Source organism: Myotis lucifugus, unplaced genomic scaffold (assembly GCF_000147115.1).
Source record: "Myotis lucifugus unplaced genomic scaffold, Myoluc2.0 scaffold_462, whole genome shotgun sequence".
NCBI classification, from domain to species: domain Eukaryota; kingdom Metazoa; phylum Chordata; class Mammalia; order Chiroptera; family Vespertilionidae; genus Myotis; species Myotis lucifugus.
In genome coordinates, this window is record NW_005871510.1 from 24,569 (window position 1) to 51,415 (window position 26,847).

At 43.0% G+C, this 26,847-nt stretch overlaps 1 protein-coding gene and 1 pseudogene across 1 annotated transcript; both read left to right on the forward strand.

The window, feature by feature from the left end:
* Positions 1 to 14,187, forward strand: part of LOC102430164 — a 17,914-nt pseudogene extending 3,727 nt beyond the window's left edge.
* An 11,513-nt stretch (positions 14,188 to 25,700) lies between these two features.
* On the forward strand, positions 25,701 to 26,642 carry LOC102430472 (olfactory receptor 2Z1). The gene has a single exon (XM_006103084.3). It carries the CDS (start codon positions 25,701 to 25,703, stop codon positions 26,640 to 26,642), a length of 942 nt encoding a protein of 313 aa, XP_006103146.1.
* Positions 26,643 to 26,847: the final 205 nt, after the last annotated feature.

Here is a 26,847-nt window from a genome sequence, read left to right on the forward strand (position 1 = left end):
TAAAAGGATCAAAAAGAAAATGGAAATAAAATTATCAATACTACACTTTTCAATTGGTAATTATAAATTATCAGGCAGAATGAAAATAACTATCCTATAATAATAAGGCCGTAAATATGAAAATTTAACTGCCACGCCCTTGCAAAAAGATGGCCCGCCCCCAATGTGTTCCCAAGATGGCCGTGCCCCATTTTGTCACAAGATGGCTGCCACAAGATGACTGCCCGCCAGGGGAGGGGCAGTTAGAGGCAACCAGGCCAGCAGGGGAGGGCAGTTAGCGGTGACCAGGGTGGCAAGGGAGGGCAGTTAGGGGTGATAGTGCTGGCAGGGAAGGCCAGTTGGAGGCAATCGGGCTCGCAGGGGAGGGCAGTTGGGGGCCATTGGACCAGCAGGGGAGGGCAGTTGGGGGCCATTGGACCAGCAGGGGAGGGCAGTTGGGGGCCAGCAGGCCAGCAGGAGATCAGTTAGATGTCAATCAGGCTGGCAGGGGAGCGATTAGGGGGTGATCAGGCTGGAAGGCAGGCAAGTGGTTAGGAGCCAGCAGTCCCAGATTGTGAGAGGGATGTCCCAGATTGGAGAGGTTGCAGGATGGGTTGAGGGACACCCTCTCCAGTGCACGAATTTTGTGCACCAGGCCTCTAGTCCTATATAATAAAGTGGTAAAATGCAAATTGACCCTCACTTTGTCACAAGATGGCTGCCCCCATGTTGTCACAAGATGGCCAACAGGGGAGGGCAATTGGGGGAGAACAGGCTGGCAGAGGATGGCAGTTGGAGATGACCAGGCTGGCAGGGGAGGGCAGTTGGAGGAGATTGGGCCGGCAGGGGAGGGCAGTTGGGGGCCATCGGGCCAGCAGCGGACGGCAGTTGGGGGCGATCAGGCTGGCAGGGGAGCAGTGAGGTGTCAATCAAGACCACAGAGGAGCAGTTATGGGGTGATCAGGCTGGCAGGCAGGTGAGTGGTTAGGAGCCAGCAATCCAGATTGTGAGAGAAATTTTCGACTATCGGTTTAGGGATCGGGCCTAAACCGGAAGTCGGACATCCCCCGAGGGGTCCCAGATTGGAGATGGTGCAGGCTGAACTGAGGGACACCCTCCCACACAGTTCACGAATTTTGTGCACTGGGCCTATAGTAATAAATAAATTTAGATAAAATAGAAATGGCATCAGAAGAAACAAAATATTAAATTTGGAGGAATGCAATTTAATATTATCTGATATTAAAGTGATTTGTTTTATTGAGGTGAATTTCACATAACATAAAATCTACCATTTTAATCAAAGTGTACAATTCAGTGGCATTTAATACATTCAGAGTTGTACAGCCATCACATCTATTTCTTTTCTTCTTAATATGTTTTTGTTGATTTCAGAGAGAGGGAGAGAGAGAGAGAGAGATAGAAACATCAATGATGAGATAAACCAAAGAACCTATATACTTATATGCATAGCCCATGGACAAGGGCAATAGGGTAGTGAAACCTGGGGGGTGGATGTATGGGCTGGAAGGAGGGGGGTAATGTTTTTAACATTTTGTTGCTGTTTTTGTTTTTAAAATTTTTATTGATTTTTTTAGAGCAAAAGGAAGGGAGAGGGATAGAGAGATAGAAACATCAATGAGAGAGAAACATCATTGATTGGCTACCTCCTGCACACATGCCACAGGAGATAGAACCTGCAACCCAGGCATGTGCCCTGTCCCGGAATCAAACAAAAGGGGGAGGAGGGTGCCTCTTGGTTCCTGGGTCGATGCTCAATCACTGAACTACAGGGGCTGTGCCTGACTGCTCTATTTTTAGCTCTTAAATGTAGGTCTTTGACCCATTTTGACCCGATTTTTGTGTATTGTGTGAGGTGTGAGTCCATCTTCCTTTTTTCGCTTGTGCAGAGCCAGATGTCCCAGCACTATTTACGGGAGAAATTATTCTTTCCCTCATAGAAGGGTCTGTTGAAAATCGGTTAACCATAAATAAATGGGTTCATTTCTGGAATCTCAATTTTATTTGAGGGTACACATATCTACTCATATGGAGTATCATACTGCTCTGGTTACTGTATACTAATAATACATTTTGAAATCAGGAAGTGTGAGTTCTCCAACTTTGTTTTTCATTTTGTTTGGGTATTGGGGCTTCTTGCAATACCATATGAATTTTAGGATGAGCTTTTCCATTTTTGCAAACAAAAATATGCTTTTGGAATATTGTTAGTATTGCATTGAATCTTTAGAACACTTTTGGGGATCTTGCCATGGTTAAAATATTAAGTCTTCCAATTCATAATCACAGAATACCTTTCCATTTATTTAGGGTTTTTAAATTTTTTTAGCAATATTTTATAGTTTTCAGTGGACAAGTCTTGAGCCTTCTTGGATAACTTTATTCCTAATATTTTGTTGAAGATATTTGCACCTATGTTCATAAGAGTTAATGGTTTATTTTTTTGTTATCTTTTGATGTCGTTTTCTAGTTTGGTTTTTAGAGTAATTGTGGCCTCATAAAATTATTCAGTGTTCCCTTTCATTCTATTTTTTAGGAGTGTACAAGAATTTGTGTTAACTCTTCCTTAAATGGTTAGTTGAATTAAGGTCTGAACTTTTCATTTAGAAAGTTTTGATTAGAGATTTGATCTCCTTACTTGTGACAGGTCTGTTCACACTCTAGATCTTCAGTTACTTTTATAGTTCATGGGTCTGTGGAAATTTGTTTATTTCATCAGGTTATATAATTTGTCGTTTCTCTGATAATCCTTTGAAAATTCAGATTGGTATATATATATAATTCTTATGTATATAAAATATATGTCTTATTATAACATATATATTGCATTATTTGGTATACCTATAATAATATTACTGATAATATTTAATATATAGTGTAACATAATATATATAAAAGATATCTATACATTAAAATGGTATTATAGCTACAACTGCTGGCAAAGTTACTAGTCTAACTCCCTTATGTAACTCCCACAACTCATAGAACTGTCCCTGGAGGTGAAGAAGCAAGGAGACAAGAATGTCACCCTGAGCATTAATCAGGCAAAGATGCTGGTGAACTGGGATATGGTGCAGGACTCAGGTGGCTCAGGTAATGACTGAGGTGGACAGAAGGTCAATGAGGCTTCAAGTGGAACAAGACACCCATGGATGTGACAAACAGAAAATTAAATATAAAGTATGGGCTGTGGTGGGTCAAAGGAGAGAATGCATCCCAGAAGGAAGGGGGCCTTTGGGACAACCCAAGATGTCAACCTTGTCCTTGTCTTGTAGGCCCTGCTGTGGTGGGCCTTGTCTCCTCTCCAGGGATGGGCAAGTTGCTGGTTGGGGCTCCCCTGGTCCTGGAAACTGAGGAGCAGTCAGTTCTGAATGAGACACACAAGGGCCTGCTGCAGGAAGTCTCCTCCGTCCTGCTCTCAGATGTCATATCCGCCTTTGTGAGCAATACGGACACTCAGAACCTCAGCTCCCCAGTCACCTTTGTCTTCAAGCATGTGAGTGCTGGTGAAACGGGGCTGTGGGTGTGGAGGAGGCCTGAGTCCTGGACACAGTCTTGGGGTTCAGGGGCTCTCCCATGGGTGCATCATCTCCCCAGGAAAGCCCATCACAAGCAGGATTTGGGTCAGCATTTCTGAGCAAGAGAAGCACCAGCTCACACCTTGCTCTGTTCCTACAGACAGTGACCCCGGGGCCAAGGCAGAAGGTGTTCTGTGTCTTCTGGGAGCCTGGCCAGAATGGAAGTGGTCATTGGTCCACCAAAGGCTGCTGGATGGTGGGCACCGGAGACACCAGCACCACCTGCCAATGCACCCACCTCAGCAGCTTTGCCGTCCTCATGGCCCACTATGATGTGCAGGTGAGAGCCTTGAGAAGGGACTTTGTTCAGTGTCTATTGCTATGTAATAAACTCCCATGCATGTTGCACCTAAAAAAACATAATTTATTATTCTGCAATTTATGTGAGTCAATAAATAAACATGGTGCTCCTGGGTTGTCCCGTCAGGGTCATACACAAGCATCTCATCTGAGGATTGCTGTCCTCCATTTCCTTTATCATATTCACATTTCTGTTTTTCTCTCTGTCCTTCCCTCTTTTTCTCTCACACATACTTACACTAAAATTAATATTTTTTAAGTTCTCCTTATGGATTTAAGATGATTTGAAAAATCAGGCAGGAAAAATGTTGATCTTTAAAAAATAGTCAGAAGCCCTAGCCAGTTTGGCTCAGAGGATAGAGCATCAGCATGCGGACTGAAGGGTCCCGGGTTTGATTCTGATGAAGGGCACAAGCCCAGATTATGGGCTCAATCCCTGGTAGGGCTTGTGCAGGAGGCAGCGATCAATGATTCTCCCTCATCATTGATGATTCTATCTCTCTCTCTTCCTCTCTGAAATCAATACAAATACATTTTTAAAAATAAATAATAAATAATTCGGCTGGAAATATTAATTTTAAGCTACCACCATCATCAGTTCTTATCTTTCTTTAACCAAGGATCTAAATCTGTAAGGAACAGGTGTTGCAGGGATGAGGTGAGTAAGTCCAAGGTGGGGAGTTGATCCCTGGACATCGAGTGTCTGGATGCAGACTCTGTCGCACAGTATCACTTCATGGGGATGGAGGATGGTGCTCAACAGGGAACCGTGTGTCTCTGTGACTGTCACATGATAACCTATAAGCTTAGTCATGAAGGAAAATCACCCAATGATTTCCAGGGCTTGGTCCTGAAAGAGGACTCTCTTATCCCTCAATGTTTAAAGGATCTGAATGAATCAGTTCAGAACCCCCTAGAATTCTAACAGTGTCCATAAACATCACAAATTTACCTGGCTCCTCCACTCCGAATTTTGTTGAACCCTCCCCAAAATGAAATGGTAGAAGAGTGATTAACCCAGATTAGGAAAGTGTGACTGCTCTCTCCTCTTTCCTGGGTCCCAGGATGATGATCCCGCCCTGGCTGTGATCACCTACGTGGGGCTGAGCCTCTCTCTGCTGTGCCTCCTCCTGGCGGCCCTCACCTTCCTGCTGTGCAAAGCCATCCAGAACACCAGCACCTCACTCCACCTGCAGCTCTCGCTCTGCCTCTTCCTGGCTCACCTGCTCTTCCTCACGGCCATCGACAGAACTGAGCCTAAGGTACCGACACTGTCCCAAAGGAAGCATGCCCTGACCGTGGAATGAGGAGTACACTTGCATTGGACACCTTAATAAAATGACTTAGGGTTTGGGGAAGGTTAGAGGGGTAAGAGGCCAATTTTACACTGACTGACCCAACTAGAAATCACACCTTCTTTTGACAATTCCTTCATATACAGCAGAGTTCTTCCAAATATCAAGGTATAGGAGAGGTCCTGGGGCCATGCTCCACCCTGACAATCCCACCTGGTGACTCTCACTCCTCCCCCAGGTGCTGTGCGCCATCATCGCGGGTGCCTTACACTATCTCTACCTGGCCTCCTTCACCTGGATGCTGCTGGAGGGCCTGCACCTCTTCCTCACCACACGCAACCTGACGGTGGTCAACTACTCCAGTGTGAGCAGGTTCATGAAGAAGTTGATGCTCCCTGTGGGCTACGGAGTCCCAGCTGTGATTGTGGCCATTTCTGCAGCATCCAGGCCTCACCTTTATGGAACACCTGCTCGGTAAGGGCAAATTCCCATTTCTTTTTCTTCTTCCCCATGAGCATGGCTTTGTGGAACCAACATAGCATTCTGATTATGACAGATCATATGAATAGAGACAATAAGTGATGATGGTTAGGGCATCTTTCTGATGCCTATATAATAAAAGGCTAATATGCAAATCAACCAAACAGTGGGGCAACCGGTCACTATGATGCGCACTCACCACCAGGGGGCAGAAGTTCAACGCAGAAGCTGCACCCTGGTGGTCAATGCGCTTCCACTGACCTCTCCTGCTTCCATGGCAGCGCTAAGGATGCCTCGGGGGATGTCTGATAGCCAGTTTAGGGGAGCAGGCCTAAACTGGCATTCAGACATCCCCCGAGGGGTCCTGGACTTTGAGATGGCACAGGTCGGGCTGAGTGACCCCCCTCAGTGCACAAATGTCATCCACTGGGCCTCTAGTTTATAATAATTAAGAAAAATGTCTCTGAAACTCTCCTTAAAATAACAAAGGTGTCATGAAAAAAGGTGCTTAGGACATCATTATAAAGAATTTCACCTACCTCAAATAGTACAGGTTGTTCCTAATTTATGTTTGGAAAAATAGAACTGATTTAAATAATCTGAACTATAGATTGCAACATAGTTGAGATCTACATGGTGCTTACTCTTTGCCAGACACTTTTTAAAATATTTATTTCAGAGAGAAAGGGAGAGGGAGAGAGAGAAACATCAATGATGAGAGAGAAACATTAATCATTGATTGGCTGCCTCCTGAGGCACGCCCCACACTGGGAATTGAGCCCACAAACTGAGAATTGAACTGTGACCTCCTGACTGGGAATCAAACTGTGACCTTCTGGTTTATAGGTCGATGCTCAACCACTGAGCCATGGTGGCTGGACTTTTGTATCTCTTTTTTAAAAAATATGTTTCTATTGATTTTTAGAGACAAAGGAAGGGAAAATAGAGAGATAGAAACATGGATGGGCTTCCTCCTGTGTGCCCCATACTGGGGATGGAGCCCACAACCTGAGCATGTGTCCTGACTAGGAATCAAACCAGCAACCTCTCAGTGCATAGGATGATGTTCAATCCACTGAGCCATACCAGCCAGGCTGTGCCAGGCATTTTTCTAACCATTTTTATCTTAGTAACGCAATTCATCTTCACACCAATACTGTGAACTAGACACTGTGATTTGACCCATTTTACACATAAGTCAATCAAGGCACAAAGAGTTTAAATAAATGCCCAAAGGGGCACAGCTAATAAGTAGCAGAGCTGGGATTCAAATCAAGGGAGTCACTCTCCAGAGCTTGCACTCTTTTATTTTCAGCTTTTTATACAAGGTTTAATGTGTTCAAGCTTCATCATGTTGTAGCAAGTATCATAACCTGTGGTTGCAGGCTCCTCCCAGGCACTGGTCTGGAGCGCATGCAGGAGGCAACCATTCGATGTGTTTCTCTCATATCTATGTTTCTCTCTCTCTTTCCCTCTCTCTTCCGCTATCCCTAAAAAAATCAATGGGAAAATATCCTCGGGTGAGTAATAACAACAAAAATAAGAAGAAGAACTTTTAAAAAGATTATTCAGCCATAAAAACATGCTGCAGCCCTAGCTGGTTTGGCTCAGTGGATAGAGCGTCAGCCTATGAACTGAAAGGTCCCAGGTTCGATTCCGGTCAAGGGCACATACCTGTGTTGCGGGCTCGATCCCCAGTAGGGGGTGTGCAGGAGGCAGCCAATCAATGATTCTCTCTCATCATTGATGTTTCTATCTATCTCTCCCTCTCCCTTCCTCTCTGAAATCAATACAAATATATTTTTTAAAAATGCTGCAACATGGATGAACCTTGATTGAAAACATGTTAGGTGACAGAATCCAGTCATAAAATACCACATATTGTATGATTCCATTTATGTCCAAAATAGGCAAATCCATAGAGACAGAAAGTAGAATTAATGATGCCGTGGGACTACGGTGGGCGGTGGGGTTCATGGAAGCAGGAATGAGGAGTGACTGCTAGTATGAATGAGTTTCTTTTAGAGGAGTTGGAAATGTCCTAAAGTTAGATTGTGGTGATGATCGCACAACACTATGTATTTTTTTTTTAAATATATTTTTATTGATTTCAGAGAGGAAGGGAGAGGTAGAGAGAGACAGAAACATCAATGATGAGAATCATTGATTGGTTGCCTCTTGCACACCCCTACTGAGGATCAAGACTGCAACCCCGGCATGTGCCCTTTCAGTCCGCAGGCAGATGCTCTATCCACTGAGCCAAACAAGCTAGGGCAACTCTATGAATATTTTAAGGTCACTGAACAGTACAGTTTAAATGGGTGAATGTTAAGGTATGTGAGCTACCTCTGAAAAAAGTCATAATTTAAAAAATTCAGTCCTAGCTGCTTTGGCTCAGTGGATAGAGCGTTAGCTTCCCATTTTTATTTTATTGTTGCAGTGTATCTCGTGTATCTGTGAGATGTGTGGGATTGAAGACCATTCGTACTTTCTTCACAACAGTATCTTCAGAGCCAACCACAGAGCATATCACAAAAGAGACACTCTATGTTTGTTGATGAATGAATTAATGAATGAATTTGCATAATTGTTCTACATTTCTAAGGACCAATGCATTTTTAATTCTCTCTCTTTCTTAGCTGCTGGCTCCACCCAGAAAAGGGATTTATATGGGGCTTCCTTGGACCAGTCTGCGCCATCCTCTTTGTGAGTGAAGACATCAGAGCATCCTTAACGCTCAGCGGAGGGTCATTAGACTTATAAGGAGGCGGGAGGATGACATGAGCAAGAATGTCCCTGTGTTGTCTTGGGTTTGCTTTGGTTTTCTAAGACTCCTCCCAAAACTAAAACCTCTAACACTGTTACTAAATATGAAAACTACTTAATTGTGGAATTTCTGTTGGACGGGCTAGACTAGAGATAACAAACTAAAATTTTTTTTTAAATATATTTTATTGATTTTTCACAGAGAGGAAGGGAGAGAGATAGAGTTAGAAACATCGATGAGAGAGAAACATCGATCAGCTGCCTTCTGCACACCTCCTACTGGGGATGTGCCCGCAACCCAGGTACATGCCCTTGACCGGAATCGAACCTGGGACCTTTCAGTCCGCAGGCCGACGCTCTATCCACTGAGCCAAACCGGTTTCGGCCAAACTAAAATTTTATTCACTAAACCTTGTGTGTTTTCCTGAAGGTCAATCTAGCTCTCTTTCTGATGACCCTCTGGATTTTGAAAAGCAAACTCTCTTCACTCAACAGTGATGTGTCCACCCTCAAGAATACAAGGTAAAATGGAGAAGAGGGTGACAACCCCACAGACATGTGTGGCCCCAAGAGCAAATCCATGTGCCTCAGCAGCCCTGACGTCCCTTCTCTGGGTCTTCTGAGGGAACCAAGAGTAAAGAGATGCAGCTGACCTCCAATGGCAGCCAGCTTGGAGTCAGTGGTGGGCTGCTGACTTCCCGGCCACAGTGTTCTGTCTCTAATCCCATCTTGTAACTCCCTCAGCAACAGGAAGAATTGACATTGGTTGATAAACACTCTTTGGCCTTTTGTCAGCAGTCCTACAGCAAAAGTACAAAGAAACTGTGTTCACTTAGAAAGATCTGTGACTCCTCCCACAACCCAGTCTGCACTTCCATACCCACTCTCAGTCAGGCTCCTTCTCACCCCTCTCCAGTATCCTTTCTACATTTTGCATGTCATTATTCCGCTGTATTAGTCATTGGAATAGCCTGTGACCTTTATGAAAATAGAAATCTTGCCTCTGTAACTTTTAATGCCCAGGCCCCAGCACACAGCCTGATGCACAGAACACACGCGGTAATGTTGGTTAGATAAGATAAGGCATCACCATGGAGCATTATAGAATTTTTTTTTTGGACCTACATTATGAAGTGTCACAACCCTACTCAGTTCAATCCAAATGCCACCCTGGACCCAAGTGGCATTTCTATTGTGGAGAATCATTGACAGTAAAGGTCAAAGCTGAACACAACTCTTTCTGTGAACTCATCACCCACAGGGAAAGGCAGGAGCATTCACTGGGTGGAGATGAGAATGGCCTTGATTCTGTTGCTTTGGGTGCATATGGGCCTCTCTTCTCCTTCTACCAAGGATGCTGACATTTAAAGCGATAGCTCAACTCTTCATCTTGGGCTGCACGTGGTGTCTGGGAATCCTGCAGGTGGGTCCAGCTGCTCAGGCCATGGCCTATCTCTTCACCATCATCAACAGCCTGCAGGGCGTCTTCATCTTCCTGGTGTACTGTCTCCTCAGCCAGCAGGTACCACTGTCCACCTCCCACCCAGGACTCTTTCCATTCTCACCCCTCTCAGTGAGCTGACTCAGAGCATGCTTTGTCTCTGCAGGTCCAGGAGCAATACAGGAAATGGTGGAAGGGTGTCAGGAAAACCAAAGCAGAGTCTGAGCAATACACCCTCTCCAGCGGAATCCAGTCAGATGCCCCTAAACACAGTGTGGTAAGGCCATGCATTGCTCCCAGAGCACTTCACTAACTGATACAGTACCTCATGCCAACACACTGGATAACCTGGGTATATAGCAGGTGATGCCCTAGGATGGCACCCACTGAATTTACTCTTTGATTCTTTAACCATTAGCAATCGTCTCACTTAGAAAATATATATTTTGCTCTTACTCCTTAGGACTGTGTTCATCTTGACTTTTACATATCAGTACTCTTATTGAACACCTGTTGTGTGCCATGCATGGTTAGCTAAATAAGCAAGAATCAATGATCTGAAGCAGGGATGCCTGTTGGACTCAGACCCACATTATCTTACCCTTAATCCACCTCTATCTTTTTTTTAATTAAATCTTTATTGTTCAGATTATTACAGTTGTTCCTCTTTTTTCCCCCATAGCTCTCTTCCACCCGGTTCCCACCCCACCCTCTGCCCTTACCCCCGTCCCCAATATCCTCATCCATAGGTGTATGATTTTTGTCCAGTCTCTTCACACACCCCCACACCCCTTTCCCCCCCGAGAATAGTCAGTCCACTCCCTTTCTATGCCCCTGATTCTATTATATTCACCAGTTTATTCTGTTCATCAGATTATTTATTCACTTGATTTTTAGATTCACTTGTTGATAGATGTGTATTTGTTGTTCATAATTTGTATCTTTACCTTTTTCTTCTTCTTCCTCTTCTTAAAGGATACCTTTCAGCATTTCATATAATACTGGTTTGGTGGTGATGAACTCCTTTAGCTTTTCCTTCTCTGTGAAGCTCTTTATCTGACCTTCAATTCTGAATGATAGCTTTGCTGGGTAAAGTAATCTTGGTTGTAGGTTCTTACTATTCATTACTTTAAATATTTCTTTCCACTCCCTTCTGGCCTGCATAGTTTCTGTTGAGAAATCAGCTGACAGTCGTATGGGTACTCCCTCGTAGGTAACTAACTGCTTTTCTCTTGCTGCTTTTAAGATTCTCTCTTTGTCTTTTGCTCTTGGCATTTTAATTATGATGTGTCTTGGTGTGGTCCTCTTTGGATTTCTTTTGTTTGGGGTTCTCTGCGCTTCCTGGACTTGTAAGTCTATTTCTTTCACCAGGTAGGGGAAGTTTTCTGTCATTATTTCTTCAAATAGGTTTTCAATATCTTGCTCTCTCTCTTCTTCTGGCACCCCTATAATTCGGATGTTGGTACACTTGAAGCTGTCCCAGATGCCCCTTACACTATCTTCGTATTTTCGGGTTCTTTTTTCATTTTGCTTTTCCGGTTGGGTGTTTTTTTACTTCTTCGTATTTCAAATCTTTGACTTGATTCTTGCGATCCTCTGGTCTGCTGTTGGGAGTCTGTATAATATTCTTTATTTCAGTCAGTGTATGTTTAATTTCTAGTTGGTCTTTTTTCATATCCTCGAGGGTCTCACTAGATTTCTTGAGGGTCTCACTAAATTTATCGGCGGTTTCTAGAAAATTCTTGAAAAACCTTAAAAGTGTGGCTTTGAACTCTATATCCAGTAGTTTTCTTTCCTCCATTTCTGTCATTTGTGACTTGTTTCTTTGTCTCTGCATTTTTTATGCTTCCCTGTGTTGATAGAGTGGCTTTCTGTACTAGGTGTCCTATAGGGCCCAGTTGCTCAGCCTCCCCAATTACCTGAGGTAGACACTCTTGGTGCACCCCCTTGTGGGCTTTGTGCACAGTCTTGTTGTAGTTAAGCCTTGATTGTACTTGGTATCACTGGGAGGGATTGACCTCCAGGCCAATTGGCTGTGAGAATCAGTTGTGTCTGCAGTGTGAGAACTTCTGTGCTGGAGACACCCTTATGGGGCAAGACTTGCTTCAGTGGGGCTTTGGTGCTCACTGAGTCTTCCCCCTGAGTGTGTCCCTTATGGATCTGAGGAGTTGTAATCTGGATGGTCCCACTCTGACCACTGGGTACACTGGCTCTTGGATCTCTAAGTAGGTGCTAATTTAGCCTCTGCCTGAGGCTATCCAGCAGGAGCTATGGAGAGATCTGCAGATTCCTCTTCTTTGTTTGGGGTTTAGAGGTGCTCAGATGAGGCCCAGCTGTGAAGCAATGCAAGCTGCTGTGGGGCCTTCGGCCTTCTTTTGGAAGTTCTGGGTCTCTCTGACCCAGCTGCAGTTTGTTAGGTAATTATCAGATTGCAAAGGGCCAGGCCTTTCATATGCAAAAGCCTCTGCACATAGCTATGGGTAGGGCGGGTCTCAGGGGATCAACAGGGTGGAGCAAGCAGCTATAGCTGCTCCCTCAGTCCTACCCTAAGAGGCCCCGAAGCCTCAGTGTCCCAGTAATCGCTGCAAGCACTTCTGAAAGAAAGCCATCCTGGAGTTCCGCCCATGCCAGACAGTCCAGTTCCTCCCAGTATGAGTCTGGGTCCCCAGAGACTCACCCAGAACTAGAGTTCAGAGCAGTTGGGAGCTTGAGACTCCCTCCTGATTAAAAAAGACAACTTTGTCCTCAGTTGCCAGCCCTTTCCACGTGCGCCTCCGTACCTCTGCACTTTACTTCCACACCTCCTCTGAGTCTCAGTGAGCTTTTCTCTTTCCTTCTAGTTGTAGAATTTCCAATCAGCCAGCCTTCCTGTGGTTCTGGATGATGTCCGTTTTGTCTTTTAGTTGTATTTTTGAAGTGGTTGTGTGAAGCAGCAATTTCTGGTGTTTACCTATGCCGCCATCTTGGTTTCTCCCCATCCATCTCTATCTTGTAGTCACTCAACACCACACAACAAAAATGCAAAAATGGGGGAAATGATGTACATCTTTAAGAATTAAATGGAAATAAGTGTTAGCTAGCATTTTAGACTTAAAGAGCTTTCCTGATATTTTCAGCACCCTCCATCCACTGTAAAACCAGGAAGGAGAAGGCATCATTGCATGGGATAATTCATGGCAATGATTACTAAGAACCACCAGTGGTTTAGATTTGCCAAGTTCTTTTAAAAAAAAATATTTTAAACATAAAAGTTCTTTTATTTACAGTTTCTCAGCTCTTCCATCTTCCATTAAACCCCTTGCATCTTCTTTCCCATTTAAAGGAGCCTACTATGCCGCCTACTGTGGCTCAGTGGTTGAGCATTGACCCATGAACCAAGAGGTCCCTGATTCAATTCCTGGTCAGGGCACACTCCTGAGTTGCGGGTTTGATCCTCATTAGGGGTCATGCAGGAGGCAGCCAATAAAAATATTTTTAGTTCTCTATCCCTCTATCTTCCTTACTCTCTCTCAAATAATAAAAACATATTTTAAAATAAATGTTTTAAAAAGAAGTCTAGTATACTCCCAGGAAGTCCTGTATATCTTTCACCTGTTTACTCATCTTCCACAAGCACTGGTTTCACAGTTGAATCTTCTATCCCCTCCCCCTTTCTCAGCAAATATTTGTACCATATATTCCACAGAGAAAATCTGAGTCATTGCGATGACTCTGTGAACTGCACCCTCTCAGCCCCGCATACATTAGCAGGCACCTTCTCCACATTGCCATATCATTCACATTATTTCCTCTTCTCTCTGAAGACAAATTTCACCTTCACTTTGAATCCTGACATTGTTGCCTTATCAATTATTCTTACACTATTGTTCACACATTCTCTCTCCTCCCTCTTTGTCTTTCTCCCACCCTTATCCCCTTCATTCTTCCCTCACTTTCTCAAAAGCATTCTTCCCAATGTTGTAGCAACATGTTTGATTTTTTTCCATCTTACAAACATGTACCCCTTGGCCTACCATTTCCTTCTAGCTACCAGTGAAGAGTTGACTTTTCTTTGTCGTTCTTTCCTTGTCTTAAATTCATTCCCTCAATTCATAGATTTTGGCTTCTTTCCCCCATCATTCCATCAAAGCAAATATCTCTTAGGTTTACAATGATCTCTGTGCCCCTAAAATCCTTCCAGAAACTTTTTATACTATTTATCACTCTCTCTAATGAAACAATCCATTCTTATCCTATCTAGAATCTACTTAAATGCCCCTCCTCCATGTCTTTCTCCATTATATCTCCACCATTAGCTTTTCTCTCTTTGTTTCTGTTATAGCTTTAACCAATGGATTGAGTCCAGAACAATTTAAATTCTCATTAAATTCTTTCTTCCTAGGCGATAGAATTCATTCCTTAGATTCAGTCACCATATAGATGCAAAAGATGGCCACATACGTTTCTCTAGCTCTGAGAACTAGAGGAGTATTTCCAGTTACTTGACATCTTTGATATTACCAAGGCACCTTAAACTCAGCCTTCCAATTTACGACTCACCATCTTTACCCTAATCCCATCCTTTTCCATGTGTTTTTCTCTCTCTGACTGGCACTACATCCATTCCGTGGCACAAGTTTAAAACCTTAATGTCACTCCACAGTTACCTTTCCCACTAAAACCTATCAATTATACAGCCCTATTGTTCTTTTCTTCTCAGTATGTCCCTCATGTGCCCAGATGACTCAGTCTCCATCACCCCCTTCTGAGCCAGGCTGCCATCTTCACGTCTGAACCACTGCAATACCCTTCTGACTGACTACCCCTTCCTACTGTTGTCACCTTCCAATGCGTCTATACACAGAAGTCAGAGCGATCCTTTCAAAACACAAATGAAATCATGCCACTCCTGTGTTACACCTGTTACATGTACTTTCTCTTGTGTTCAGTTCTGAATAATTTCCTGAAGTACAGTATTTATAAACTTTTCTTGTTGAATTTTGGGGTGATATTGGTTTAAAAAAAAGACATGTTTAAGTGTACAACCAATAAAACATCATCTGCACAGTGCATCGTGTGCTCACCGCCCAAAGCAAATTCTCTTTGCATCCATTTATCCTCCTTTGCCCACCTCCACCTCCCCCCACCCACCTTTTAGTCTTGCTATCACCATACTTTTGTCCATGTTTATATGTCATATGTATATATTTTTGCTTAATCTCTTCACCTTTTTTCACCCAGCTCCTCAAAACCCCTCTCATCTGACAGCTGTCAGTCTGTTCTATGTATCTATGCTTCTGTTTCTATTTTGCTAAATTATTTTGTTCATTAGATTCCACATATAAGTGAATTCATGTGGTATTTGTCTTTCTCTGACTGGCCTATTTCACTTTGCATAATAATTTCCAGGTCATTCATGCTGTGGTAAATCTTATTGATTTCCTTCTTTTTTTATAGCCACATAGTATTCCATTGTGAAAATGTACCAACAGCTTTTTTATCCACTTATCTACTAATGGACACTTTGGCTGCTTCCAAATCTTGGCTATTGTAAATAATGCTGCAATGAACATAGGGGTGCACATATTTTTTGAATTAGTGTTTTGGGTTTCTTTAGATATGTTCCCAGAAGTGGAATCTCTGGGTCATAAGGTAGTTCCATTTTTATTTTTTAAAAAAAATTTTCTAATACTCACCCAAAGATATGCTTAGAGCGAAGGGAAGGGAGAGAGAGGTGTGAGGGCAAAACACCGATTAGCTGCCTCTTGCACTCTCCCTAACTAGGGATAGAACCCACAACGCAGGTGCCCTAACTGGGAATCAAACCCACAACCTTTCACTGTCTGGGACAATGCTTCAACCAACTGAGCCACACTTGGCCAGGGCCCATTTTTAATTTTTTGAGGAAACTCCTTACTGTATTCTGTAGCAGCTGCACCATTTGTTCTTCATTTGCTCTGTGCTAAAGTGGGGAAAGGCCAATGGGCAGAGAGTGTGTGCTGGTCCAATCCATCCCCTTTGTTCTCAGTGCATCCCAACTTGTGGCACCTGCCCATTAGTGCCCATTCTCCGGCATGTCAAAACCCAGTCCCTCAGACAGACCCTCAAAATGTTAGAATGTTGGCGGTACAATTCAGTCATCTCCTGTGGCAAGATGGTGCCATGAATTTTCCTACCGGCTTCAATGCAGCTGGTGTCATACTCAATTGGGTGCAGGAGCCTCTCAAGTGATCTCTGGATTTCTCACAAAGGAAATGGATTCATGTATTGTTGGTGAATTGATGTGTCCATGAGGGGAAGGAAGTCTGGAGCTTCCTATTCTGCCATCTTGCTGACATTACCCTAATCTCCCTTCTTTGAGTAAGGACACAAGTCATGTTGGGTTAGAGCTCCCCCTAATGTCCTTATTTTAATTTAAAACCTCTTTTAAAAACTGTCTAAGTAGAGTCGTGTTCTGAGGTCCGGGAGGTTAGGATTTAAACATATGAATTTTTAGGGGATATAATTCAACCAATAACAATGCTATAACATGAATGACCCTCTAAAACATTAGGCTAAGTAAAAAAAAATTCAGATATAATAGGTTATATATTGGACAATTCTATTTATATGAAATATCTAGTATGGGTAAATCTGTGGAGACAGACAGTAGATTGGTTGTTGCCAGGAGCTTGGAGAGGGTGATGGGAAATGACTGCCTAATGAACACGGAGTCTTCTTTGAGGTGATGAAAATGTTTTAGAACTAGATAGAGGAGATGACTTCATATAGCAAATGTACTAAATGCCACTGAATCATACACTTTAACATGATTTAATTTATGTTATGTGAATTTTATATATTACATAAGTTTGTAAATTTGATATTAAGTGAAAGTGTGTTTGTGTGCTTATGTGTGTATAAAGAGATAAAACAATGTGACACAAGAATAATTGGTTAAAGGTACATGAATGTTCCTTTAAATTTTCCAGAAAAAAACATGAGAAAAGACTTGAATATTTATTTATTTACTTATTTATTAGCCATTTCCATCATTTTAGTTTTATCTCTTCCCCAGGTAAAAGATGATGGAACGACAGCAGATAAGAGGAAATTAAGTCAATTCTAAGAAAACTAAAGGTGAGTGATTAAAGAAAAACAGGTAAAATTATATGATTTTGGTCCTTTTCTGTCTGACTTATTTCACTTATGTCCTAATACTCTCAGGATTGATGTTGCAAATGGCAATATTTAATCTTTTCTATGACTGACTAGTATTCCATTGCATATATGTACCACATCTTCTTTATTAATTCATCCATCAATGGACACATAGGTTGTTTACATATCTTGACTATTGTAATTAGTACTGCAATGAACATAGGGGTATATGTATCTTTTTTAATTTGTTTTTTATACTCTTCAGATAGATACTCAGAAGAAAAATTGCTAAATTATATCGAATTATATATAATGGTAACATTATGACATATAATGCTGTTAACCAATGCTACCTCAATAAGGAAGGAAGGAAGGAAGGAAGGAAGGAAGGAAGGAAGGAAGGAAGGAAGGAAGGAAGGAAGGAAGGAAGGAAGGAAGGGAAGGGAAGGAAGATATGGATATATTCCACAGACTATCTCCCTGGTTAAATTTTTCTCAGTAGAATGAAGTTTTTTGTTTTGTTTTGTTTTTGTTTTTGTTTTGGTGATAATGTCTAAACTTTTCAAAATGTGAGTATCTCTCAATATAATATTTTCCGGCTCATGATTACACAGGAAAAGTTTATATCTTGAGCTAAATACATGATTTCAAATAAAACAATGTATAGAAAAAGTGCCCCAAGTGAAAAAAAAAGGAAAGTGTATGTCTCAGATATTGCTGGTGCTAAGATAGGTCATCATAACACCACACTCAATGTCAGTCATTCCTTCCTATTGTGGGCTCGTCCTGAACTTGTTTCCTCGGGACCTTCTACATTTTACCAAAAGCAAAGGTTATTTTCTACAATGAGTCAGTCCTCCAAAAGTTGAGGGAGTAAAAAGAAAATCTTGGAAATGTAAGCAATGGAGTAGAAATATGACTTCTTACCAAACGATTGTTAACAACTATGTTCATTTGGCAGTCAACAGGAAGCAATGTTTTAAGTATTTTATATCCTAACATGATATTTTATTACTGACACATACATCTTTAATTAGTTTTAGCTATATTTCAGGAAATTGGTGAAGAGTTATAATACAATCTTTCCCATTTAAAATAATGGACTATAGAGTCAAAGTGGACAGTTTTGTGTGCATCTGCTTTTTAGGAATAACTGATATTAAGCAGTAGGTACCTGAATTAAGAAAATGTTAGTGTGGGTAGTATATGAAAATGGCAAAAATATGAAGGTGTATGCAAAGAATTAATAATTGAGGCACGTATCTAGAGTACTAACAATTTCTTTGTCATCTTTTTCTCTTACCCTGTTCTTTTTTTTTTCTTACCCTGTTCTTTAGGACAACATGACTCAGTTACAAATAACTTTAATCATGGCTTGTTCATCCGTTCATCCATCCATCTTTGAAGCAAGTCAACATGCCAGGTGTGAGAATCACCACGGCCCACTTCTCCATATCTTAATTTTTCTTTCCAAATTTCTGCCTGCTGCAGCTTTTCCTGTGCAATAAACATTGCTTTGTCCATGTGCCTTGGCTACCAGTTACACAAAAATGAATATAGCAGGTTCCTTGCCATCAGGGCGCTCATCGTCCATGGCAGTGTTACTCAAAATGTGGTGCATGAACTGTTATTGGCCCTTGAGGAAAAAAGAACCTTGGGATAGACTAAATTAACAACATCACTAAGTTTTAGTTCAACTGACATTTATTCCATAACAAGATTTTATCAATAAAGGAAGCAGTGTGTTGTGTAACTTTCTGCTGCAAGCTCCTGCTTTCCATGTAGACTGTCACCACTGCTGAGTACTGGTCTAGAGTCTTCTTGCCAAGTAGATTTCATGACAAATGTCAAAACCAATAGATAAGGTCTAGCTGTATGGTGTGCTGATTTGAGAAGCTCTATCCAAGCTCAGAAGTAGAAAGCAATGAGATTGATTACTAATTTCTGCCATGGGCTTGGAACTAGAGAGCGGTGGCATGGTATAAGGAATTTGCTGATAGTTACCTATTATAGGTCAGGTCCTTAACATATGTCACTTTTATTATTGCTTCCACCCTGGTTCCACCTTATTCCACCTATCATACTCAGCTTTAACCTGAACATCACTATTGTTAACTCACTCTACCTTAGCCTTGCCTGTGACTTTCTGCAGTGGGCTACTACTGTTCAGGGTAGCCTGGCTCTCTGGTCTCTGCCCTGGCCATGAACACACAATGAACTCACAGGCACTAGAATAATTTATCTCTAAACCATTGCATCATCTCCTGAGTCTTGGAGGCCCCTCAAGAATGGAGTTTAAAGAAAAAATGACCTGCCCTAGCCGGTTTGGCTCATTGGATAGAGCGTTGGCCTGCTGACTGAAAGGTCCCAGGTTCAATTCCAGTCAAGGGCACATGCCTGGGTTGTGGGCTCAATCCCAGGAGGGGACATGCAGGAGACAGTTGATCAATGATTCTCTCTCATCACTGATGTTTCTCTCTCTCCCTCTCCCTTCCTCTCTGAAATCAATAAAAAAATATTTTTTTTTACAAAAGAAGAAATGTCCTGACCCAGGGAAGCTGCCCCTGCTCTCCCACCACCATCACTGTCTCATTATTTAACTCAGAATAAGTCTCCTGGACTTCAGAATTGGTGGGGAGGGGTGAGGCATAGGATGCATTTGCTGTCATGGATTCCCACCTCTCTTCCTCTTGATTATATCTAAACGGAAAGACTTGGACATCTGTCACATTAAGTTATCCACATCAAAGCTTCCCATTATTCCTGTGGTTGAGAATGAGTACATGTTTTTCCACAGTCTTCCAGGGACAACACAACTACCAAGGGCTTTAGGCTTCCACTATAACTAATTTTCTCTCTAGCAGAAATAAGACCCAGAGGGGTTCTGATGCAACAGCTCTCCCTGGAGCCTCTGTCTCCAGATAATGACATCTATCTCTGCATAGACAAAGGCAGCACTGGCTAAGTCCATAAGGATAGAATCCAGGGAGGTTTGATTAGAGTCTATCTGGGAATGAGGGTGGTTGACATGCTCATAGGGTGTTGAGAAAGGTCCCTCATTCTGCACACAGACTCTGGTGAGTGGGAGGGTGAGAACTTGAAATCTAGCTTGTGGGAATCTTGGGAGTCCAGGCATGATTTAGACATTAGATCTTAGTGGAAGGATTGCTGATGCTGTTTTCCATAGAAATGATGGACTGGGTGTATACAGGTAGATAGAAAGATGGACTTTTGTCTACTTCTTTGATATTTGCCAACCCACAAATGGATGTCTTGTTATGCTGAATGCTTATTCTTTCCATACCTGTCTTCATTGCTATAAACCCAAGAAAGTCAGGCCTCTAGACAGCAGGAAGTGATCTATGTTGATATGTTGAAGGTCAACTCATGCTGACTTTCCATAAAAGCTGTTGGAAGCAGTTGAGCATTGGCACCTGACAAAAACAACATATCTGGAATGGTTTGGGGTCTTCCCCAGCTCACCTTCTGAGGACAGGCCATCCTCCCCTCACTTCTACCCCCCAGAGGTGTTCTCAGTTCTGAACTCCTGGGCAGAAGAGCTGATCATTAACTTCAAGAAACATGCAGCATTCAGAGTTAAGAATGCTCAGGATTTGGAATCAGATGGGTCTTTGAATTATAGCCTGCCCTCTTAGTGGGTGTATGACTTTAGATTAGTCACATACCCTCTCTCAGTCCCTTTGTCAATAACATTAGTTACAACAAAAAAAAATTGTCTCCTTGCAGGATGTCTTCATTCCGCACAGTTTATTGAGCAAGCTCCGCTGTGGATTTCTGAGTGGGGTTAATCGGATGTGAGCATTAAATAGTCAATGACAGTGTCCAGCAAATTGCTATTTGTTTAACTAGGTGATCAAGGGTCCAGATCATGCCTGCTCATAATAGAGAGATGTAAAATTTTATTGTCTATAAGAAGGTGAGTAATGCTGGTGCCTTTCCCCTGGTCGCTTAGCATCACCAGAGGGACCCCTAGACCCAAATTTTGACATCACTCAGGCTAATGGGGAAAGGAAGTGGTGAAACCACAACTTGGAAACTTGCTGAAGGGGCTCCTCGTCAACCCACATGAGAAGTCTTGATTTAAGAGACACAGTGAGAGGATCCAGCCCAGATTAAAGTGAGTCATGGCTAGCTCTGACCAGCTCTGCCTGCCTGACTGACAGGGAAGAGGTTAGATGGCTGGAAATATTTTTCCCCAAAAAGATGTCTTGGAGGGAAATAGTTTATTAAAAACTCAGGACACCAGGGGATCGCAGCCAGAATCTCTAGCCACAGGGGAACTGCTGGTGGAGAGATTACAAACACCCAGAGGCGTGCCTTTTAAAAAAGACAGATCAATAGCAGTGAGACCACCTGAGCACCCTGGAATGAAAGGTGAGTTTGGGGGCATGCAGGACTGAATGTACACAGTGTGTGTGTGTGTGTGTGTGTGTGTGTGTGTGTGTGTGTGTGTAACAAATCCTGACATATATCTTACAGCGTTTAAGGGGAGTGTGTTGAATGCAAAGGGAAAACGGGGACTTTGGAATCAGATCCCCCTCTTGTTCAAATCTTGGCTCTGTTACTTCCTTGCTGGGTGATGCTGGAAAAGTCACTGCACTTCTCTGAACCTCTGACTTCTCATCCAAAAAAATACAGATAAATAATACATACAGGCAGTGTTTCTTTTTTATTGTGATAATAAAAATTTACCATCTTAATCACTTTTAAATCTACTGTTGATGCCATTGAGAGTATTCACATTATTATGCAAACACTAAAGGCCTGATGCACGAAATTCATGCAAGGGGGTTGGCCCTCGCTGTCCCGGCTGCCTCTCAGCCCCGCCCATTGGTCATTCTGGAAGGTCGTTCCACTGACTGGTCTAATTAGCATATTAACTCTTTATTATATAGGATGACCACCATCCACCTCCATGTTAAGCGTGTGAAACACTCCATGCCTCCCACACAGTCAGCACTCATTTGGCATCAGCTCCTTTCAGGATAGGATATATGAATGGACAGAGCGAGATCAGATTCTTAAATAGCCCTTGATATGAGTCTGCTGTAAAAGCTATTTTACCAGCGGGGAGACTGAGTGATTTGAAAATTGATTTGTTATAAGTTGGAAGAAAATTGTGAGGATTAGATTGGGGTTTTGTTCCTATATGAAGACCATAGAAATAAGTGAGCTATTCCCGGGGGTTTTGCTGGGTCTGAGTTTACTACAATTTTAGAATAAACATCGGAAGAGGAATTGCTGAGTAAAGTCTCTGCAGATTACAGTTATCCTGTCTCTTTTTTTGAGGTTCTCAACTGGGGGGTGAGTCTAACCTCTCTGGGGGACATTTGACCAGATGTGGAGTAATTTTTGGTTTTCATGAGTAGGGATAGAGGAGAATGCAACTGGCATTAAGTGGGTTGAGGCGAAGGATGCTGCTGAACTTCATACAAGACAGTTCCCCATAACAAAAAATTACTTGTCCCCAAGTAATGCTAAGATGGAAAACCCCTGTTGTAAACTAATGGTGTTGGGGGTGAATGAACTTTTAGAGACTCTGCTAAGGGATCACAGAGGCCAGAGAAGGGGTATGTGGGTTTCTACCCAGGAAATACAAGGACATCATAGAACAATATGAAAGAGAATGATCTAGACTGGGTCAGGTTTGGCCATAGAGGAGGCTATATTTTTTTGTCTTTTTTAATTTAAATACTTTATTGTTTAAAGTATTATATGAGCCTTCTTTCCCTCCTCCCTCACCATTGACCTCTCCCTGGTCACTCCCACCCCTCAGCACATGCCCTCACCCCGCTACTGTCTGTGTCCATTGGTTATGCTCATATGCATGCATACAAGTCCTTTGGTTGATCTCTTTTTTTTTATTTTGTTTTATTGCTTAAAGTATTACAAAGAGTATTACATATGTCTCCTTTCCCCCCCACCTTGACATTCCCCGGGAGGAGGCCATAATATTGAACATAGTAATCTCCCATTATCCACGAGGGATAAGTTCCTAGATCCCCCAGGGCATGCCTGAAACTGCAAATAGTGTCAAACCCTATATGTGTTGTTTTTCTCCTATATGCACATACTTTCACTTAAAGGAAACACATTACAACTTCTCTTTGGCATATCCAAATTGCCAGCACCACTACTCTTGCACTTTGGGTCCATTATTAGGTAAAATAAGTGTTATTTGAACAAAAGCACTGTGATACCATGTCAGTGGATCTGATAACCAAGTCAGCTACTAAGGGATCAATAGTGGGTAGCACTACAGTGTGGATACACTGGACAAAGGGATGATTCATGTCCCAGGCTGGACGAAACAGGATGGCATGAGATTTAATCATGTTGCTCAGAATGATGTGCAATTTAAAACTTATTGTTTATTCATGAAAATTTTCATTTAATATTTTTGGGTCATGATTGACTGCAGGCAACTGAAGGTAAGGGTGGACTACTGTAATAACAATAGGAACCAACATTGATGACAATGTCCTATGTGTCTGGCACTGTGCTAAGCACTGATCATCCAGCCAGCAATATTTAATGCTTTCTCCTCAAGAGAATTAGTAATAATTTTATAATTATACAATTTATAAATATTATTTAATATATTTAATAATCATATGTATAATGATTTACTACTTATTAAGCACTTGACACATGACAGGCACTACTTAGCTCTTAACATTTATCCCTTCATTTAATCTTCACAACAATGCCTGTGGCCCAAATTACTGCCACCCATTGTATCGATGGAGAAACTGAGGTTGAGTAGCTACCCAAGGTCATGTACAAAGTACTTAAGCTGGGGATCCAAGCTCATTTTAATCTTACTCCTGGGTACACTCTCCTCACCATCAATCAGCCCATGTGCTACATTCCTTCTGCTTGGAACAATCTTCCCTCCTCCAGCTGCCTGGAAAACTCTTACTAGACCTTCAAAACGTAGCTACACTGTTGCCTCCTCTGTGAAACCTTTCCTGATTTGATCCCAGGCAGAGCTCCATCCCCTGGGTATCCAAGGCATTGTGCGTGTGTCTCAATTACATTGCTGATCAGACTATTCTGAAGTGATGTGAACAATGCTCAGTTTCCCTCAAACTCTAAATTTTATAACCACAGGACTAAGTTATCTTACTCTCTTACGTCATTGACTGACTTTGGAAAATGCCAATAGGGCCGCTCATTCCATTTTTGATTGGATTTCACTGTCAGAAAGTTCTTGGTTAGGGTGAACCACACAGCTGGTCTCACTAACATCCACCTCCCAGTAGCAGGAAGCAGTTGGTTCTACCACATCCCCATCCCTCTCACTGAAGCACTTCTGACACTGAGGGCATCTGTCATCTCTCCTAAGAGGCTTCCCTGACCATGGCCTTTGGTGTCCCCAGCCATTTCGTATAGAACATCCTACCCACTTCCCTTACTGTGCTTCCCTCTATCACTAGGTCTTGTCCATCTGTCTCCTTGTTTGTCATTGGTACCCTGATGAAGACTGTAGGGTCCAGGGAAGTGGGGACCATGCCTGAGTGATTCACCTTTGAATGTCTTATGCCCAGTTCAACATGTGACAAATTTTGTTGAATGCATGTGTGAATGGCAGGTTGGGGCTTGAATGTAACAGGAAAATCAGGTTGGTGTGTAATTAAGCACTGCCTTGAAGGCTATCTGAGTGAGGATGGCAGCCTTAAGACAAAGAGCTTCAACAGAATCTACTTGCCTTTAAATGACCTGTCTTGCTGCCTCTTTACCTACCTGCACTTGGGAATAAACATTTCCCTGGTCCTGCAGTGTTCACTGTTGGAATTGTGTGCAGTGTATAGCATCCCAGGACAATCTGGGTTTACCTGGGTGCTTAGAGGTTGCCAAGAGAATTAAGTATTCCTGATTTAGGTATGAGACTCCTTCTTGTCCATGACCATCTTTCTTATCCAGTTGGCAATATTTATTAGAGACTCACAATCTCCCAGGCCTAGTGCCTTACTCTAGCCCTTGAAATTGAGTCAGGCTGCCCACATGTTGCTGCTCTCACATCCAATGCAACGAAATCACCAATAATATGTGAGCTCATTGACAACTGTCCCACCCATCTGACCCCAGGCCATTGTACCCCCAACATGCTGTCACCCAAGTGTCTCTGTGGCTCAAACTCCCTAGATTTACACCTTCAATTTGACCCCAGTGCTGGCTCACATACATTTCTCTTTGCTCTGGATTCTCACCCAGGTATTTGGGCCCAGGCCCATCTCCCTGTTTTCTGGCTTGGATTGTTGCTTTAGCTCCATCATCCCCTATTTCACCTCCCAGCCTTTTAGGAATCTCACCTCTGCTTTGGCTCCAGGACCACTGAGATGAGGAATGTTGAAATGTTCTACTGGGGCCATGTTACTGTCCTTGACTTGGACCTCAAAATCTGGACTACAGGAGTTAGTGGGAAGCTCTTGATTGGCGTGTGGCCAAGTATCTTATTCAGAGATGTGAGTTACTGCTCTCTCATTCCATGACTATGACAAATATCATTAATTGATTGTGCCTTTCCTCCCTACTGATTCTAGCTGCAACCTCAAAACTCTTCTCAAGAAGACACACTAAGCATCCACTACCAATTGATGGCCATTGGCAGGTGGGATGAAACTTATTTGCCATCCCACTCAGCCTTCTTGCCATTGGTCTCCTGCTCTTCCTGCAGCAAGGTTCTATTAGGTAAAAATGGGGGGCGTGAATCAGTCAGTGACCTCTGACTTCCTTCTGGTGGGCCTCTGCAGTCACTCAGGGTCATGTCCACTACTCTTCTCCCTGGTGGCTGCCATGTTCATCGTGGGCCTTCTGGGCAACACTGTTCTGCTCTTCCTGATCTGCATGGACCCCCGGCTCCACACACCCATGTACTTCCTGCTCAGTCAACTTTCCCTCTTTGATGTTGGTTTCCCCCTGGTCACCATCCCTAAGATGGCATCAGACTTCCTGCAGGTAGAAAGTTCCATCACCTTTGGGGGTTGTGCAGCTCAAATATTCTTCCTTACGCTTCTGGGTGTGGCTGAGGGCATCCTGTTGGCTCTCATGTCCTATGATCGCTATGTTGCTGTGTGCCACCCGCTGCGGTATCCTGTGCTTATGAGGCGCCAGGTGTGCCTGCTCATGGTGGGCTGCTCCTGGACGGCTGGTGTGCTCAACGCCTCCATCCAGACCTCCATTACTCTGCACTTTCCCTACTGTGCCTCCCACACCGTGGACCACTTCTTCTGTGAGGTGCCAGCCCTGCTACAGCTCTCCTGTGCAGACACCTCTGCCTATGAGTTGGCGCTGTCCATCTCAGGGGTGCTGATCCTTATGCTTCCCCTTTCCCTCATCGCCATCTCCTATGGCCACGTGTTGAGAGCCGTTCTACGCATGCGCTCAGAGGAGGCCCGACACAAGGCTTTCACCACCTGCTCCTCTCATATCACAGTCGTGGGGCTATTTTATGGCGCAGCAGTGTTCATGTACATGGTACCAGGGGCCTACCATAGCCCACAACAGGACAATGTGGCCTCCCTCTTCTACAGTGTTATCACCCCCATGCTTAACCCTCTCATCTACAGTCTGAGGAACCGGGAAGTCCGAATGGCTTTGGTCAAATTGATCAGCAGATCTGGGCTCAGGCCAAAGTGATGACCACACAGGGGGCTGCTGGTGTGATCTCAACAGTCTTGCATCCCATCCATCACCTCAAAGCACCCACTTGAGATGCAGCTGCTAAGACCTTATGTTAAAGGCTAAGTGTCCAGTTTCTTCTCATCCCATGACTACCTGGGTTCATGTTTTCTCCCATGGGCTAGTGGAAATCAACATTAGCAGCCCCAATCACTTTTAGTAT

What these genes read in the sequence shown, in the direction of transcription:
- LOC102430472 (XM_006103084.3), top strand. Translation starts at nt 25,701, where the DNA reads ATGGGGGGCGTGAATCAGTCAGTGACCTCTGACTTCCTTCTGGTGGGC.